At 44.5% G+C, this 18,618-nt stretch overlaps 1 protein-coding gene across 1 annotated transcript; it reads left to right on the top strand.

The window, feature by feature from the left end:
- The first annotated feature begins 12,464 nt into the window (after positions 1 to 12,464).
- LOC146545500 (uncharacterized) lies at positions 12,465 to 15,872 on the top strand. The gene has a single exon (XM_085239999.1). It carries the CDS (start codon positions 14,062 to 14,064, stop codon positions 15,103 to 15,105), a length of 1,044 nt encoding a protein of 347 aa, XP_085096125.1. The 5' UTR covers positions 12,465 to 14,061; the 3' UTR covers positions 15,106 to 15,872.
- Positions 15,873 to 18,618: the final 2,746 nt, after the last annotated feature.

Raw genomic sequence — 18,618 nt, 5'->3', positions numbered from 1 at the left:
CAGTGCTGAAGGGCAGCAAGGAGCGGGGCTCCCTTAGCTGCCCAGTTCTGCCACTGCTTCCACTGCACCGTCTTGGTCAGCAGCTGAGCCATGTCCCGACTCAGCTGCTCCATACGCAGCTGAACCTGCTCATGCATATCGCCAGGCGTGAGGTGAATTCCCAGACGGATGATTCCCATAAACGCCAGGGCGATGAAGACCTTCCGAGCCACTTTCATGAGGGAGATGAAGGTCTTAAGGAAGACAACAAGGATCGCAGCAATGATCCAGATCATGCTGCTGCTCCCTGGCAAATATCTCGTCTTCCTGATGCTCCAGATGAGGCCAAAGAACAGCATATCGCCACGCATGAGGTGAATCCCCAGAAGGGTAATTGCCATAAACGCCAGGGTGATGAACACCACCCGAGCCATAGCCGCTAGCCGCTAGCAGGTGCGTACCGCACTCGCTGAAGGCCGAGGGCGAAGTGCCACAGCGCTGCCTCTCTTGCAGCTCCTGACACCCCTACCCCACCCTCCATTGTGACTCGTCTGCTGATGTCACAAACACGGCCACATCACTGCACGCTGTCACAAACACGGCCACATCACTGCATGTTGTCACAAACACGGCCACATCACTGCACGCTGTCACAAACACGACCACATCACTGCACGCTGTCACAAACACAGCCACATGACTGCCTGTTAAATTAGACTGGTAGCATGATCCGTGTGCCATGCCTCACTGGTGGAACAGTACTGCCGAAGTATGAACAGGAATGCTGCCAGCTTACACTCTAATGTAGGCTACAAATTAGGGGCAAGAGCTTTTCAGCTTAGTGCATGGAAAAAAGTCACTGTTCATGTAGGAAATTCAGCACCTCTCTAAGCCTAGAGACAAAGGGAAACTGTAGGACATCAAATATTTTGATGGAAATGATGGAAAGGCTGTTGATGCAGTCTCCCCAGACTTCAACAAAGCTGTTCGCACAGTTTGTCATGGTATTCTCTTGCAGAATTTGCTGCCTGTGTCCTGGACAGGTATAGTTTCCTCTGTATAAAGAACTGGCTAGATGGCCATGCCCAGCAGGTAGTAGTTAGTCGAGTTAAGGCCAGCTTGTGACGTGTTACAAGTTGTGTCCCCCAAGAGTTGGTCATGGGGCCCATCTTCCAGGTAGAGGGATCTGGAGAGACTGGATCGCTGTGCTGAGGTGAATAGGATGAGGTTCACCAAGCCAAGTGCCGGGTCCTGCACTTTGGCCACAATAATCCCATGTAGTGCTATAGGCTTATGGCAGATTGGCTGGACGAACGTGAAGAGGAAAGAGACCTGGGGGTGTTGGTCGACACTTGGCTGAACATGAGCCAACAGTGTGCCTGTGTGCCCAAGAGAGCCAGTGCATTTGAAATAGTGTGGCCAGCAGGAGCAAGAGGTAATCATCCCCCTTTATTCAGCTCTGGTGAGGCCGCACCTCGATACTGTGTTCAGTTTTGGGCCACTCACTACTAGAAAGACATTGAGGCCCCCGAGTGTGTCCAAAGAAGGACAAAGAAACTGGTGAGGGGTCTGGAGCACAAGTCTTCTGGAGGAGTAATTGAGGGAGCAGGGATTGTTGAGTCTGGAGAATAGGAGGCTCAGGGGAGACCTCATCACACTCTACAATTTCCTGAAGGGAGGCTGGGATGAAGAAAGGATTGGCCTCATCTCTCAGGCAACAAATAGGACCCCAGAAAAAGGCCACAAGGTGTGCCTGTAGAGATTTAGATGAGATATAAGGAAAAACTTTTTCTGTCAGAGTGGTCAGGCGCTGGAATGACCTGCCCAGGGAGGTGGTGGAGTCACTGTCTCTGGTAGTGTTCAAGAGGCATCTGGATGAGGTGCTGCAAGACGTGGTACGAAAACATTGAAGACAACTGGCCCTAAAATGGAGTCCTGTGGAGCTCCTTGGAGTTCCACGGGATGAACCCGTGTGGGCCTTGTAGATTTGTATGCATCCAGCTGCAGCAGCAAATCCTGCACAAGTTTGGGGTTGTCTGGAGGTTTATTCTTACCACAGTCGCAGTCCTCCAACTCATGTCTCTGGGTTTCCCAAGCCTCATCATCAGTGTTGAAGATAGTGTGAAGAAGGCATTAAACGTCTCTACAGCCATTTCTGCTCCACATGGTGGAGCAGGCTGTCCCCCTGCAGCCCCTGGGCACTGCTCAGGACAGATCTCCATGCACAGCCAGGAAGGAGCCCACGGTGCAGTAATGGATGAGGCCTGGAGGAGGCCAAAGCACATGGAGCAGCCCTGGGCTGAAGCTGCAGCCTGTGGAGAGTAGCCCACAGTGGGGCCGGAGGCCGGGGGGAGCTGCCACCCACTGGGGACCTGTGTGGAGCAGTGCCTGACAGGTATACCCCGTGGTTCAGAGCCATGTTGGGGCAGTGCTGGGAGAGCTGCAGCCTGTGGGAAGCTCATGCAGGATCAGTTCTAGCTTCAGCAGCTCTTTCATGGGGGAAGATAGAGACTATGGAGGAGCAGCAGAGATGAAGCATTAAGGACTGACCACAGCCCCATTCCCAGTCTGTCCTGCTCATCTTGAGGGCAGGAGGTTGAAGTTTCAAGTGTAAAGTTGAGCCTCAAGAGTAGAAGCTGTAGGAGAAAAGCGTTTTTAGCTTTGCTTTTAGTTTTCACTGTTCAACCCTGTCATTAACTGGCTATAAATTGAATTCATCTTCCAAAAGCTGTGATGGTAACTGGTGAGAGATCTCCCTGTCTTATCTCAACCCACAAGCTGCTTCATGGTATTTTCTCTCTGCTGAGGACGGGAAGAGAGTGGGTAGCATGGTGTGCACTGGGTAAACAGCAAAGGTCAACCTACCATGTATGTACAGCTTTTAAAATACAGTGTGAATAAAGTGACTGTCCCCTCCTCTTTCCACTGGCAAAGGTACTTGTTAAAAGGGTTCCTTTCCAGGTGTGTGAGATGGAACAGAAAGTAGACATGTTCAGGAACAAAAAGTTAAATCCACACCTGCAACCACGTGCACATACATTTGCTTTCTTAAAGAACAAAACCACAGAGTGACTGGTCCAGTTGTCACAAACACGGTCACATCACTGCACACTCTCACAAACACGGCCACATCACTGCATGTTGTCACAAACATGTCCACATCACTGCACGCTGTCACAAACACCGCCACACTGTCACGGCATTGAGGAGGGTTGTTATCACTGCAAAGAGAGTGACAAGTGAGGGGGCACCTGTTAAAGGCTCGCTAACGAGGTGGGGGCAGTGGTAGCACTACCGGCAACAGGGCAGAGCTGATCAGCAACGCCCATAAAGGCTACCCGAATAGTGCTGGTCAGTCTGCTGGTTTGCCATAGCTGCACCTGGTCAGAAGGCTACTGCTAGGAAAAATGTGGAGACCCAGACTGAGGTGCCGTGCACACATGAAAGGAAAGCTGCTGCTAAGAAAAATGTGGAGAATCAGACAGAGGTCCCAAAACAATAATGTGGTAATGAGCAGGTTTCTGGCTGGTGAGTGCCAGAGCCTGGCCTTTGCAGTGCTAGGTGAGGGAGACAGCACTTGTGTAAGATGTGACCAGCTAAATGGCTTACTCAGACTTGTGATTGGCCAGAAGGAGGAGTTGGAGAGGCTGAGGAGCATAAAGGAATGTGAGAGGGAGATTTATTGGCAGTGCCAAACCCTATCAGCCCCAAACTCTAAGCAGCAAGCTGTGGAGCACATCACCCCCTGCCTCCTTTCAAACAGGTGACCAAGGGGAACCAGCAGGAGCAGACAGCGTTCCTGCTACAGTGAGCCTCCTGTCCTCTCCTCCCCCTAGCAACAACGGTGAAGAGTCAGGGGGTGTAGGACAGTGGCAAAAGTCCCTGCTTAGTGATGTAGATGCGCTCTCCCAGGGATCCCCCTGCCTCCCCAGCTGCCCCTGTGGAACAGGTACAGTGCTCTGCGTGGGCAACTGGACAATGGTGGTGATGATGGTTCTCTCCACTTGATGGCATCACCAAAGTCTAACCAGACCTCACAGCATTAAAGCCTCATAGGCAAAGAAAAAACAACAGGCCATTGTCATTGGTGACTCTCTGATGCAGGAAGCAGAAGGGCCAATATGTAGACTAGACCCTCTACACAGAGAGGTCTGTTGCCTTCCATGGGCCTGGGTTAAAGACGTAAGGAAGAAACTTCCTTCCCTAGTTTGGCCCTCAGACTACTGTCTCCTATTGTTTCAGGTTGGCAGTGATGATATAGAAAGAACTTCCCTAAAGACTATGAAAAAGGACTTCAGAGCTTTGGAGTAACAGACAAGGGGTTCAGGAGCACAAGCTGTGTTCTCCTCTATCCCAATTTTAGGGAATGATGAGGGACTAAAAATGATGGATCAATGGATTCATACCTGGCTCCAAGCCTGGTATGCCTGGCAGGGTTTGGGGGTTTTTGACCTCTGCTCTATTTGCAGGAGACCAGGCCTGCTGGCAACAGATAGGAGTAGCTTCTCCCACCGGTGGAAAGGGGTCTTATGACGGGAGTTGGGAAGGTTCATTGATAGAGCTTTAAACTAGATGCCAGTGGTTGTAGGAGAGGGATGTGCCAGTAAGATCCCACAGTCTTGTGTCTCGGTGAAGGAGGAGGACGATTCACTCTTTTGTAGGAAGAACACAAGAGATGGCGTGAGGTTGGTGGCTACAGAAACACCTGAGTATGGACAAGGTGACTTGCTTGGAGGATGAAGGTAAGGCTGTTGATGTGGTCTACCTGGACTTCGGTAAAGTCTTTGACACTGTCCCCCACAACATTCTCATGGAGAAGCTGGCTGCCCATGGTTTGGATGGATGTATGCTCCACTGAGTGAAACACTGGCTGGATGGCTGGGCCCAAAGACTTGTGGTCAATGGATTTACATCCAGTTGGCGACCAGTCACGAGTGGTGTCGGTACTAGGACTGCTTCTATTTAACATCCTTATTAATTATATTGATGACGGGATTGAGTGCACCCTCAGTAAGTTTGCAGACGACACCAAGTTGGGAGGGAGTGTTGATCTGCTTGAGGGGAGAAAGAAGGACCTGGATCAATGGGTCAAGGTAAACTGTATGAGTTTCAATAGGGCCAAGTGTTGGGTCCTGCATTTTGGTCACAACAACCCCAGGCAACCCTACAGGCTTGGGGAGGTGTGGCTGGAAAGCTGCCTGATAGAAAGGGACCTTGGTGTACTGATGGACAGTTGGCTGAATATGAGCCAGCGGTGTACCCAGGTGTGCCCAGGTGGCCAAGAAGGCCAACGGCATCCTGGCTTGTATCAGGAATGGTGTGCTGAGCAGAGCTAGGTAAGTAATCCTGCCCCTGTACTCAGCACTGGTGAGGCCTCACCTCAAGTACTGTGTTCAGTTTTGGGCACCTCAGTACAGAAAGGACATTGAGGTGCTGGAGCAGGTCCAAAGAAGAGCAACAAGGCTTGTGAAGGGGCGTGGAGAATGTGCCCTACAAGGAGAGACTGAAGGAACTGGGGCTGTTTAGTCTCTGGAAAAGGAGGCTGAGGGGAGACCTTATTGCTCTCTTCCAATATCTGAGAGGTGCTTACAGAGAGAGCGGGTGCCGCGGATAGTGTCCTAATTAGATTGTTCTCGAGCGGGGAAGCACGACAGTACTCAATATGAGTGATCAAGCTTCACGTTATTGTTGCACACTAGAGTTTATATAGGTTTCTGATACACGTGTTCGCTTACTATTGGAGCACAAGGTGGGCGTCTAGGTGGGCTGCTCAGCCTTAACCAATGCTCAGTCAGCATTCACCCCTGTGCTGCTAAGCCAATTTACTTGTCAGCCCCCCCCACATCCACAGAGCACGGCTGCAGATGTGGGCCTGCTGTTTACATGCTGCCCCAAGGACGTTGTGATTCCTATCTAACTCCTAGTATTTTCTCATGGGTATGCACTCTGTGCTGCTGCACCAGCTATGCTTGTTCATATTCTCATGGCCGCCCTGCTCTTGCAGCCATTCCCCAACGAACGGGGTTGGTCTCTTCTCACTGGTGACAGGTGGCAGGATGAGGGGAGATGGCCTCAAGCTGCACCAGGGTAAGTTTAGGTTGGATAACAGGAAAAACTTCATTACAGCAAGGCTTGTTAAGCACTGGAATAGGCTCCCCAGGGAGGTGATTGAGTCACAATCTCTGAATGTGTTTGGATGTGGTGCTCAGGGACATGATTTAGCAGAGGGTTGTTAGAGTTAGGGTAGTATGGTTAGGCTGTGGTTAGACTTGATGATCTTTAAGATCTTTTCCAACTGGAGCAATTGTATGATTCTATGATTCTGTGATTCCATGAACATGAGCCAACAGTGTGCCCAGGTGGCCAAGAAGGTCAATGCTATCCTGGCCTGCATTAGAAATAGTGTAGCTATCAGGAGCAGGGAGGTAATCATCCCCCTGTAATGAGCTCTGGTGAGGCTGCACCTCTATTACCATGTTCAGTTTTGGGCCCCTCACTACTAGAAAGACATTGAGGCCCTGGAACGCGTCCAGAGAGGGCAATGAGACTGGTAAGGGGTCTGAAGCACAAGTCTTATGAGGAGCGGCTGAAGGAGCTGGGATTGTTGAGTCTAGAGAAGAGGAGGCTTGGAGAAGACCTGATCACACTCTACAACTTCCTGAAGGGAAGCTGTGATGAGGAGGGGATCAGGCTCTTCTTCCAGGCAACAAATACGATGCGAGGAAATGGCCACTAGTTTTGCCAGGGGACATTTAGATTAGATACAAGGAAAAACGTTTTCACTAAAAGAGTAGTCAGGCACTGGAATGGCCTACCCAGGGGAGTGGTGGAGTCTCCATCCTTGGTGGTGTTCAAGAGGTTTCTGGATGAGGAGCTACGAGATATGGTTTAGTAACTTAGTGGGTAGTAATGGTGATAGGATAGTTGGCCTGGATGATCTTGCAGGTCCTTTCCAACCTTGTGATTTTATGATTCTATGATTCTCTTTCTATGGAGATACTCAAGACCTATCTGGATGCCTACTTTTGTGACCTATCATAGAGTACCTGCTTTAGCACGGGGGTTGGACTCAATGATCTACTGAAGTCTCTTCCAACCCCTGCAATGCTGTGATTCTGTGATTTTCAAGTTGCATGTATAATGCTATGTGCATTTCTAAAAAGTAGAATTTTAGATTCTAAAACAGAATAACACTATGCAGAATAAAGATAATTTAGAGAAATACCTTCACCTGAGCTACTACTGTAACTTTAGTGATTTAAAGTCTGAAGTAAACTGTTAGTAAAAACTACTAGCAAATACATCACTAAAACCAAAGCAGCAGCAGCTGTGTAAAATTTGCAGTTGTGCTTTTTTTCTAGAGCTTACAAAAAATTGTTTCAACTGCTTTAGCAGTTTAGCCCACCAATGGATTAGCCACAACAGTTTAATCAGTTTATTAGGTTTGCTATACTTTCTCTCCTCTGCATATAGTCTGTGTTTGTCTGTTGGTTTTAAATTGCAGCTATCGAAAATATTTTTCTTTGTGTTTGAATACAGATGATGTATCTCTGGAGGTGGCTTTGGAAAACAAATCTTCAGAGCTTTGAAAGATAGCCATTTACATTTAAAGCGTGAATTATTTGGGCTAGTGGGTTATTATGGCTTCAGGGCCATTTCTGCCAGTGTTTCCCTAAATATGACACATGGGACTGACTTCTTTAGCTTTAATAAAGACAAAAGTTACTAGTGCATGAAACTTTACAAACAAGTTCTGTTGATATATGTTAAAGATTTTACTCATTTCCATTTTAAGTGGAAACTACTTTATAGCCTTGTAAAATTGAACATCCCAATCATTGTTTTTAGCATTAAAAATAACATATATGGCTGTAAAGTTACATGGCACTTCACAAATATAAAGGAGTTATTCTGAAATAGCTCTGAAGCTTAGGCATAGAACTGGAACAGAAAACAAAGTGAAAGAGAATAGGAGATTTTTAAGAAGAAAGAAATGGAAGAAAAAAAAAGAAAAAAAATTTTTTTTTTTTTGAGGTCAACGAACATCTAGGAAAAAGAAGTAATAATCAAGAGCAAAATATGTAAAGATAAATAATCATCAAATCATCCAGATCACATCTATTTCGTTTCATCTATAGCTTATGTGAATTTTAAGATGAAACAATACTTGTATAGAAAAATATGGAAAATAAATGTGACATAAATATGTCAGTGTGAGACATAAGAGAAAGGGAGTGAAAGTTAAACCCTGTACACTTTTACCACTAAGTCTATGGACTTCAGCTTGCATATTTGATAGTAATATTTGATAGATTGGATTTTTTCCTCTATTTCACTGATATCTTCATCTTTCCTGGTGAGTGTGAAGCTAGATTCAGATTCTTGATGCCTGCTTTGACAGTTAATGTTTGGCACTATTAGCTTGGAATAGATGTCCTTCAGCAGAGTGAGCAGAATGTTGAGAGGGTGAAGGAGTGCTTTTGCATTCAGAGAACTTCAGATGAACTCCTGAAATGTTTCTGTGGTAATATATAACCTAAATAATAAATACATTTGTCAGAGCTTAGAAAAAACATTTGGTTCCATTCTTCCAAATACTAAGAATATCCTTTTCTACACTCTTGTTTTGTGCCTGAGCCTAGGATAGAGACAACAGTGAGCATGCTTCTGTGCTCCTGAGTCCATGAAATCTTGTGCAATTTTATCACAGGAAAAATAAGGACTTAGGGTCTTTCGGTGCAGACTACTAACAAATTGTTTACCAATTGTTTGCAAATGTCAGTATTTGGCAGGCACATATCTTTTAAATAAGTACATTGAGTCCTCCTAAGCCCTTGAGTATCCTGGCTTCCTAGGGATCTTCTTAGATAAAAATATTACCTCATATACATGGACAAGTAGAATATGAAAGCTTTGAAGAATTAAACACTGGATGTTAGATGAAGGCTGGTTCACTGAAGGTGAGAGAGATAAGGAGATATGTGGAAACTAGATAAAGAGTCTTTCCCTCTCTAAGGATACTAGGAGCAGATTCCTTTGCTAATGTAAAACCTTAAAGAAGGAGCCATAGAGGTGTCTGTGATATATTCTTACAAGACACATATCAATATCCTCACTGTCAGCTGGGTATAACTGGGCCCTAAACAGTCTAGATTAATGTAACAATCACCTACGTATCTATGAGGAATAGTCAGAATAAATATATATATATATTTTTTTCTGGTTAAATTTGTCTACTCTAGATTACTCATGCCATTATCTTGTGATTTCTGAAAGGTAGCAGGAAGTACAGAGCTGCTACAGATGGTTATGCACATGCTTTCTTGTGCTGAGGGCATTCTGCTCCTGTCCAACTTTTTTCCTGAACTTTTGCTGGAAAAAAACATTTAGCTATTGAAAATTGCTTACATCAACAATTCATAATGCTCATTCTCTTCCTTTTCTGAAGAATGACAAGGAAAGAGGGGAGCTTGCACATGGAGATAGATAATTAGGTCAGAAAAAAAGAACTAAGCAGTAATATAATTTAAAAATGGATTGTACTGCTCTCAAACTTGTCTTTATTGCCCTGAAGCATCTATATGATCTAATAAAAGCCTGCTTCAGTAAGAGGTGTTTTCTATTCCTTTTCTGGTCAAGAGGTGTCAGGTTTCCGCGAGTTAGAAATATTACCTTGGCAATCAATAAATACACACTAATCCATTTGAGATTTCTCATTTGAGATTATTTATTTACTGGAAGTGGCATGTAGGTAACAAAATTAAGCTGAAACTGGAAGCATTGCCTTAAAGATCTTTTTATTTCCATTAGCTCTTTCTGAAAATTTTGTAACGTACCTATGTTGTACAAGGAGTTGTATGCTGTTCTGAGCCGAGTAACTGCTTACAGCAGGAAAATGCATCTGACGCTAAGTAGGAAGGAATGTACTCCCTCTGCTGTGAAAGAGAATTGATTACTGGTGTGCCATTAACTTCATTTTCTATGGAGGCTTTGAACAGATGATGCTTCTATCTCTTGATTTCATTTTCCTATGAGAAGTAGGAATGAGAGAAAACTGCATGATTCCATTTTCCTAGCTTTGACACCCATCAGAGGAATGTTCAAAATCCTGGCTCTGCTCATCATCAGCTCTGACTTGGCTACCCCTGCTGTAGGCAGCTTCCTCCACAAACTCTTTTTTTGTTAAGTTTAACAGACTTTCAGTGACTTTGTAGTAAAACTGGAACATAAAATTAAAATGATGTGGCACTGATTTAGATTTTCAAACAGTAAAATTCAGGCTGTATCCAGAGGTCAGTATCAGGTAAGAAAAGATTAAACCTGACCACTATCTGTTTCTTATGAAAATGTACCTGTTAGATTATCCTCAATAATTGTTCAGAGTAAATCGTCAAGGAAAGTGGAACCCTTAAAAAATACGGTGTGCTAAATGTTTGCAGGATGTAGCTTTTCAGGCTTAGTTGATAGTTGAATGTAGTTTTTTGACTTTTATTTTCATCTTGTCTACCTGCCTTCCTGTTCTCAGTGACACGATATTGGAGAAGGGCCTATTAATAAAGATGACTGATGTCAGTTACCACTCAGGTACTAAACACTGGTATTGTTCAAGTATCAACTTTTTTTTCTCTGAAGCTTTGGAAAATCACAATGTGAATAATCTGGATGTTCTCAAAGAGCTTAGCAAGTCTGAACAGAACACTTCTTTTGGCAGGAAACATAAGATGACAAAACCTTATGTTAAGTTTCTAAGAGACTTTCTGAATAATCTGTTGTTGGGGAATGGCTGCGAGAGCAGGGCGGACATGAGGCTGTGTACGAGCATAACTAGTGCGGCAGCACAGGGTGCATTCTCATGAGAAAGCATTAGGAGTTAAGATAGGAGACACAACATCCTTGGGCAGCATGTAAACAGCAGGCCGTAAACAGCAGGCCTACATCCGCAGCTATGCTCTGTGGATATGTGGGGGGCTGATAAGTGAATGAGCTCAGTGGCAGGTGTGAATACTAGCTGAACATTGGTTGAAGCTAGGCAGCCCACCTAGACGCCCACCTTGTGCTCCAATAGTAAGTGAACACGTGTATTAGAATCATATATAAACTCTGTGTGTGCAACAATAAAGTGAAGCTTGATCACTCATATTGGGTAACTGTCGTGCTTCCCTGCTTGAGAACAATCTGATTAGGACGCTATCCGCGGCAATTGGCGCCCTGAACAGCGAAGGACTTGATGGAAGATTGATTTGGGAGCGGACGGACAAGAGCACCGGCATCGCAGCGGCTGAGCCGGGGGGCGGCATCGCCTAGACCGACCAAAAGGGGTCTGCATGGGATCCGGAGGGCACGGAACGGAGCTCCGTTGACAGTGGGCGCTGTGTGCGGTGAGACGTGGATTGCAGTGCACCATGGAAAGTGAGGTAGCCCTAGATTTTTTAAGACGCTTCTTAGAGAAGCGCGGGGTAGAGTCTGCGAGTCTAAAGCAATTGCCTGGGTTGCTAGCCGATGGTAAAGGGGAAGAGTTCTTTGCTCGTTCTCAGGATGTTCTAGGAAAGGAGGAATGGCACAAGTTAGGGGATGTCCTTTGGTATAAGGTAATTGATGACAACAAAGGGGCTAAAAAACTAATGAAGCCATGGAGAGATGTTATAACTTGTATCAGGAGGTATAGGTTAGAACAGCAGGTAGCTGCCTCAGCTATGCACCAGTTAGAAAGTTTGCCCAAAGACGCTGGGCAACTAAAGTCGGGGGGGATTACGTTCCAAAACCCCCCTCGGGAGGACCAGTTCCGCTCCGCACTAACAGCCTCTCGCAGGCAGGAGCTTCGGCGATCCTGCCTGCCCCCCCCCAGGGACGATACAGAGGAAGAAAGTGAGGATGAGGGGCTGGAAAAACTGGATTGTGAGGTTAAAATATTAACAGAGCAGTTATGTAATCTGGAAATCTGTATGCGGCAAAAAAGGGATACGGGGCCTGACCGAGGCTCTCAACCAGTGCCTTCTACGGGCCCTGTCCTACCGATAGCGCCTGTTGCTCCACCGACTCATCCGGCAGCGCCGCCCGACTGAACTGCGGAGAGATCGTTTCGCGCGCCCGCACCATTCTGCCGGATGGGGGGTGAGCAGTCGGGAACTCCGGAGAGTTCACTAACAAAGGAGCAGCAAGAACATCTTGAAGCCTTACAGTTAGTTTTAACGTTTCAGAATCAGCCTGTATCTACCTCAGCATTAGTTACTTTTCTCAAATGGTTAAGCAAAAATGTCCCTGAATTTCTGAAAACTGCATTCTCTTTTTATGGTGAACTTTGGGACGAAATTGGCGCAAAACTCCGGGAGGCTTCTATTACTAAAGATAGAACGACTGCTAAACTTTTATCTGTTTGGCATCAGATAATGGAAGGGCTTAAACAAATTCGACAAGGAAGACTTTCTTCCGACTATCCCCCATCTCCCTCCCTCCCACCCCCGCCGCTCCCCCTCCGCGCAGCAAGCAGCCCTGGTCCGGATTCGATCCGCGACTCCGCCCCTGACCCTGGGGAAGAGAAATCCCGACCCCCCCCTCATCGCCGCTGCCCTCGGTTCCGCCTCCGACGCTCATCCCGCTCCCGCCCTCCGCTCCGCCCCTGACGCTCGCCGCGCCGCTCCCACCCTCTGACTCGCCGAGGAGGCTCATCAGTACTTGCTATAACCTTGCATCATTCAGATGATGACCCTATTTGGATTCCTCCTCGCAGTGTTCACCCTTGACGCAGGAGCACTACCTGAACCACACCAAATCAACCCGCGGCAACACATGTGGGTCACCTGCACTAAATCAGCAGGCCGCACCAACTTCTGCTTAGCGCTTGCTTCTGCCACTGATCCCTTCCAAACTTGTTTTGAAGGGATGCTGTTTCTCAATGATTCTAACTTTTCTGCTTACTCCACAGGACATGCATGACATCCACTCTAAATGCACGAGTAGCTTTAGTTGTCCTTATACCAGGGGCTGTTGCTGGGAATAAGTATTATAACTATTAGTATAGTATAGTTATTGGTACTGTAAAACGTTTACTTAGGGAAAAAAAAAAAGGAAAGAAAAAGATGAGAAAGTCTGAAACCAAGTTTGGAACGACCATGAACTCATCATGATTGGAATTGTGTGTTTCTTATTGTTTGGTATTGCTTTGTAACTTGTTGTATTGCAAATAGCAACAGTAGTAATAGTTGTTGTGTGGTTTCTTAATTTTTATTTTAATAATAGATTGAATGTTACAGTAACAGGATTTAATGTTACCAATGCTGGAATCTATGGAAATAGCTATTTTAATGTATTAGTAGCACTAAGACAGAACCTGGAAAGGAAACCCAGGCAAAGGGATGACCCTATATAGAATGATTAACTCTCTTTCATCCCACTAATCAGGAATTTAAAATATGATCATGCAGCACCTGATACAAAGGCGCACGCCTTTGTGTTAACCTTGATAGTTTATTCTGCAAGCAGGTGTTCCATTTGGCCTCTGTATCATGCACTGGCCATACAGATGCAGTGTACAAATGGAAAGTAACCTTCAGACCCTGAGAGAATCTGGGGTGGGAGAGAGAGGAAAAGTGCACCTTGAAGCAGGGGATGCCCTGCTCGCACTGCCTATCGCATTCACCACCACGTTTTTTTCTCTCTTTTTCTGCAGATTGTTGGTTCTCGAGGGTCTGTAAATAATAATGCCCCTAGTTCTATCTGGCATGCAAAAGTTGCCCAACTATGAATTCTCTATTAGCCAAAGGTATAACCATGAGCACTCTAAAAGCATCTGTTGTACAAATCTTAGTGGTCTTTCAAAATCAATATATCAGAATACATTAAAGTTGAAGATCTCTTTCAAGGCAGTGAGAGATTAACACACAACAGGTCCCTCCAGGATTTATTTCCAGGTTGCAGAAAGTTGGGCTGCAGACCAAACACGTGTTTGTTCTATTTAGGTTAACAGTATTTCTTGTCATGATACTGTGTTTGCCTTGTTTCCTTTCTCACACTTATAGTATTGTCAATTGAGGCCTTGATTGAGTTATAATGATTGTATTATTAATATAATTACAATTCTATAGCATGGCAGAAGTTGTCGGTATCTTCAATGACGATCTCAATGTACTGTGTCCCCTTCTAAAGGGCACCGATCCTGCCACCTGCGTTTTGGTGACAACAGAGCAGCAGCATCTTATTGAAACTCTTGGGCATCTTACTGCGACACAGGCCATTGATCACTGTGAGCCATCTCTCCCCATAGATATCACTATCCTAAGTGGCCACAGGCAACTGCTGGGTGCACTGACGCAGTGCAAAAAGAAAAAGGGGGAGAGACCAGACATAAAGGTGCTGGAACGGCTGTTTATGAGCTTTCAAGGATACGTAAGAGATAATCCGTGTTTCCATTACAATACTTCAGAACAAAGTGCGTGCTTGATAGTACGACTAAGTGTCTCCTTGCCATGGGACCCCCAAGAGCTGGATCTCCTAGGTTCCCAGGCAATAGGAAACGTTTCAGCGGGATGGAATCAAATATGCTTTTGCTTCAGACGATCACACCAGGGCCTTAGTGCTCGGGCAAGTATCCTTAAGCAACTGTGGGACTATGTGGATAACCCTTTTTTTGATGCAACAGGATGGACAGTGGTCTCCCCCCATAATGAACAGGAATTCTCAGTATGGGGGGCATATTGTGGTTACAGCAACCAAACCAGGGAAGGAGGTAACCTACGACCGTGGTATGGATATGGAGCAAGCCTTTCCAAAGACGATTCCCAACCTGCGCTGTGGAATAATGACTCGGCTAAGGCCTTACCCCCAGCTGTATTTTTAATATGCGGTGACCGAGCTTGGGCAGGCATTCCTGCCAATGTCCAAGGAGGACCTTGCTATCTTGGACAATTAGCACTGTTCACTCCCCAACATCGTCAGTGGCTTAATGTCGCCTCTGGTCTGCGTAAGGCCAGGCGGCGGCGGAGTATACATTGCCTGACACCAGATTGCTACGATAACGTTGATTTGTGGTCAGCTACTGCCCGGGTGTTCGCTTCGGTTCTTACACCGGGCGTGGCTGCGGCCCAAGCGTTAAAACAGTTAGAAAACCTAGCATGTTGGTCAGCGAAATAGGCTAATGAGACCACCTTAATCTTGGCATCTATGTTATCTGATATGAATAGTCTTAGGCACGCTTTGCTGCAAAATCGCGCGGCAATTGACTTTCTGCTTTTAGCACAGGGACATGGTTGTGAGGACTTTGAGGGGATGTGTTGCTTCAACCTTTCGGACCATAGTCAGTCCATACATAAACAACTTCAATGGTCGAAGGAACATACGCAAAAGATTCAGGTTAACTAAAATCCCTATTTGGAGGACTGTCCCCATGGCTCACAGCATTAATCAAAGAAGGCTTGCGTTGGCTATTGCTTATTCTAGTTGTGCTTTTACTGCTTCACATAGTATATAATTGTATCATGAGGAGTATTGACAAAGCCACACAGAAAGTTATGCTCGTGCAAAAAGAAAAAGGGGGAATTGTTGGGGAATGGCTGCAAGAGCAGGGCGGACATGAGGCTGTGTACGAGCATAACTAGTGCGGCAGCACAGGGTGCATTCTCATGAGAAAGGAGTTAAGATAGGAGACACAACATCCTTGGGCAGCATGTAAACAGCAGGCCGTAAACAGCAGGCCTACATCCGCAGCTATGCTCTGTGGATATGTGGGGGGCTGATAAGCGGATGAGCTCAGTGGCAGGTGTGAATACTAGCTGAGCATTGGTTGAAGCTAGGCAGCCCACCTAGACGCCCACCTTGTGCTCCAATAGTAAGTGAACACGTGTATTAGAATCATATATAAACTCTGTGTGTGCAACAATAAAGTGAAGCTTGATCACTCATATTGGGTAACTGTCGTGCTTCCCTGCTTGAGAACAATCTGATTAGGACGCTATCCGTGGCAATCTGTAACAAATTTTAGTATCTCAAATAAGTCAACAGCTTTTCTCCATCCTCCTTACGCCTCTCTCTTTATCATAATCTTACTTTAGGTTTCTATTTGTGGAAGGTTTTCTTCCTCTTTCTCCATTTCACCATAATTTGTTTCATGAAAGACCAATTATGTCAAACAGGAGGCTGTATAGGGACCATAGGTGTCATTTACAGCATGCTATTCTAGAGAATTCTGGGAGAAACTTGTTATAAAAGTAGTAGTAGTACAGTCTTAAATCTGTTCCATAGAAAAAATAGGGAAAAGATCTTGGTTGTCTTCTGAGAATGTATCGGTATACATGCATAAATGATAAAGAATGGAAAATTACTGGTGAGGTTTTGTACATACAACTTTCTGAAGCTGTTTTTTTCAAATTTCTTTTACTTGTTCGTGACTTGTTCGTACATCAAGCCTTTATAAATGGAATCTCTCTGTGTGTGTATATGTAAGACAAAGCTTGAATCATAAGAATTCTACTGAATACTGAAAGAGTGCAAAAACCATTCCATTGCCTGTAAGTGGGACTGACTTCATCAACAGGCTTCACTTGTCTATAGTTTAATGTAAATGATAATGTTGCTCTGAGCAGGGATCAATTCAAAGTAAAGCAAGGCTTGCTGTAGGTACATCAATTCTAATTAAAGTATAACTTGTTTCAGCCAATATAAATACCTGGAAAAATATTGCTAACTTCTAGAAAGCAAGCAGCTTCAATAATGCACAATTCTGCCCACTACTTATTCCCTTCTCTACAATTTTATTTCCTTGGCACCTCCCCAGACTCATGTATCTGCTGGCAATCAGCTCATTAGCATTACTGCATGGATCACCTGGTAATTCACCCATCCTTGTTAGTAAATTGCAGGAACATCTGGCTGTTTGGAGGATAGCTTTAACATTGTTTCTGCCAGTTCAGCTTGAATATCGTTTTCCCACATCTCTGTTAAAAGCAAATGTGAATCATTTTCCACATATATCCATTTCAAATTTATTTTGCAACTCTTCCAGCACTAGTCCTAAATTTTGAGCTTATTGTCATGAGATTGTAAAATCAACATTTATACCTACAATTGTGTCTATGGCTTTTTTATCTAATTACTTGAGTGCATAAGTTTGTAATTTTTTTGTTTGTTTTGTTTAAGAAAAACCTAAAAAATATGAAAGACTGTTCCGGCTTTTATTATCACCTGGCTCCTAGCGAAGAAGCTTTAACACTGAATGCTAATATACAGTGCTTAGTAAAGCTGCAAAATGTGGCAGTCAGGATAGTGAAGAAGTGGTACAGTGTCTACTTCCTGAGATCCAAAAACTGTTTGACTTGTATTATGTATTCTCTGAAATTTTCATTTCATTTGTTTTTTTCTAAGGGACTGTTTCCAGTTGTTTCTCTGTGACTTTATCTTTTCTGTACTGATTGAAATGAGGTCACTGAAAGTGCTTAAGGCAAAATTTTGAAAGTATAAGACAGAAAAAAATGCCAAGAGAGTACTTCCTGGAATTGCCTTTAGTGTTTGAGCTCTCTTTTGACAGCCAGTGCCACTGAAAGCTCCTCGGACTCCTCGGGAGTTTGAGTGAGGAGCAAAAGGAACCTTAGAAAGAAGAGCTAATGCTGGTTGTATGTTTTGGTTTAGCTCTGGCTGAAGAAGAGGTAAAATGTGATTGTAGGGCAACATGCTGCTAAGCCTCCTGATGTTGGGAAGCCCTGTGGGTATGGTGGGACTTGTGATCTTGACGGCAGTGCATCAGAGGAGAGCTGAGGAGCTGTCTTGAAGGTATATTGCTATGCCATGTGTTGCAAACTTCTATATCTTGATAGCTGTGACAAAGGAGCACAAGGGGACTGAAGCCTTACTAAACTCAATTCTCTATGAAACATGGATTTCTTAATGGAAGGTGTACTGGACTGGGAATATGCCGTTTATTTTTTTGGTAACTTTGGTCAAATTATTTTTCTCTTATCTTCATATTCTCATCCATAAAATAGAGATCTTATGTGATTTCTTTTGGGATGTGTTAGCTGAGCACACTGAGTTAGATGCAAGTCCTTCACTGAGATGTTTATCTACTGCTTCCTGATGATGTATAACAGTTTTTAAGATCTTCTAATTAGTTGTACTCCTGCACTGCATACCTATATAGGTACATATTTCCTTTCCACTGCAGAATTTCATTAGCTTCAGGTCAGATTGCAGTCTGCCTTCTTGAATAATAATGTAGAATGAGAGACTTGTTCTGTCTGTAATACATTGGATTTGAGGAAAATATATTTAAAAACAAACTCCAAATTACAGAAATATTTTAAAAATCAAGTTTAAAATTAGACCATATTATTCAATTTAATTCTATAGAGTACTAAGAAAAACGCCAAGTAGAATATAAGTTTTGCTGAATATTTTTTTTCTTGGGGATTTTCTAGGACTTTTATTATGGGAATTGAATCTAACAACACAACTAAATGGCTCTCCTAAATACTCTTAATGTATCATGAACCAAATAGGAAGTAAGTGACTTCAGTATAAGGACATGAGATTCAAAACTGCATGGGGAATTGCATGGTGGAAGCGGGAGAGAGAGGTGTGCATACTTTCTCTTGAAGCGTTGATAATGTATTCCTGTGGGGTGTGGAACTTCAGAATGTACAGCAAAAAACAAAG

Source organism: Meleagris gallopavo, chromosome 1 (assembly GCF_905368555.1).
Source record: "Meleagris gallopavo chromosome 1, MGAL_WU_HG_1.1, whole genome shotgun sequence".
In the NCBI taxonomy this organism is placed as follows: domain Eukaryota; kingdom Metazoa; phylum Chordata; class Aves; order Galliformes; family Phasianidae; genus Meleagris; species Meleagris gallopavo.
Note: the sequence above shows the minus strand (reverse complement) of the source record. Positions and strands in the feature narration are given on the sequence as shown.

Coding starts and splice junctions, on each gene's coding strand:
- LOC146545500 (XM_085239999.1), top strand. CDS start 14,062: ATGGCAGAAGTTGTCGGTATCTTCAATGACGATCTCAATGTACTGTGT.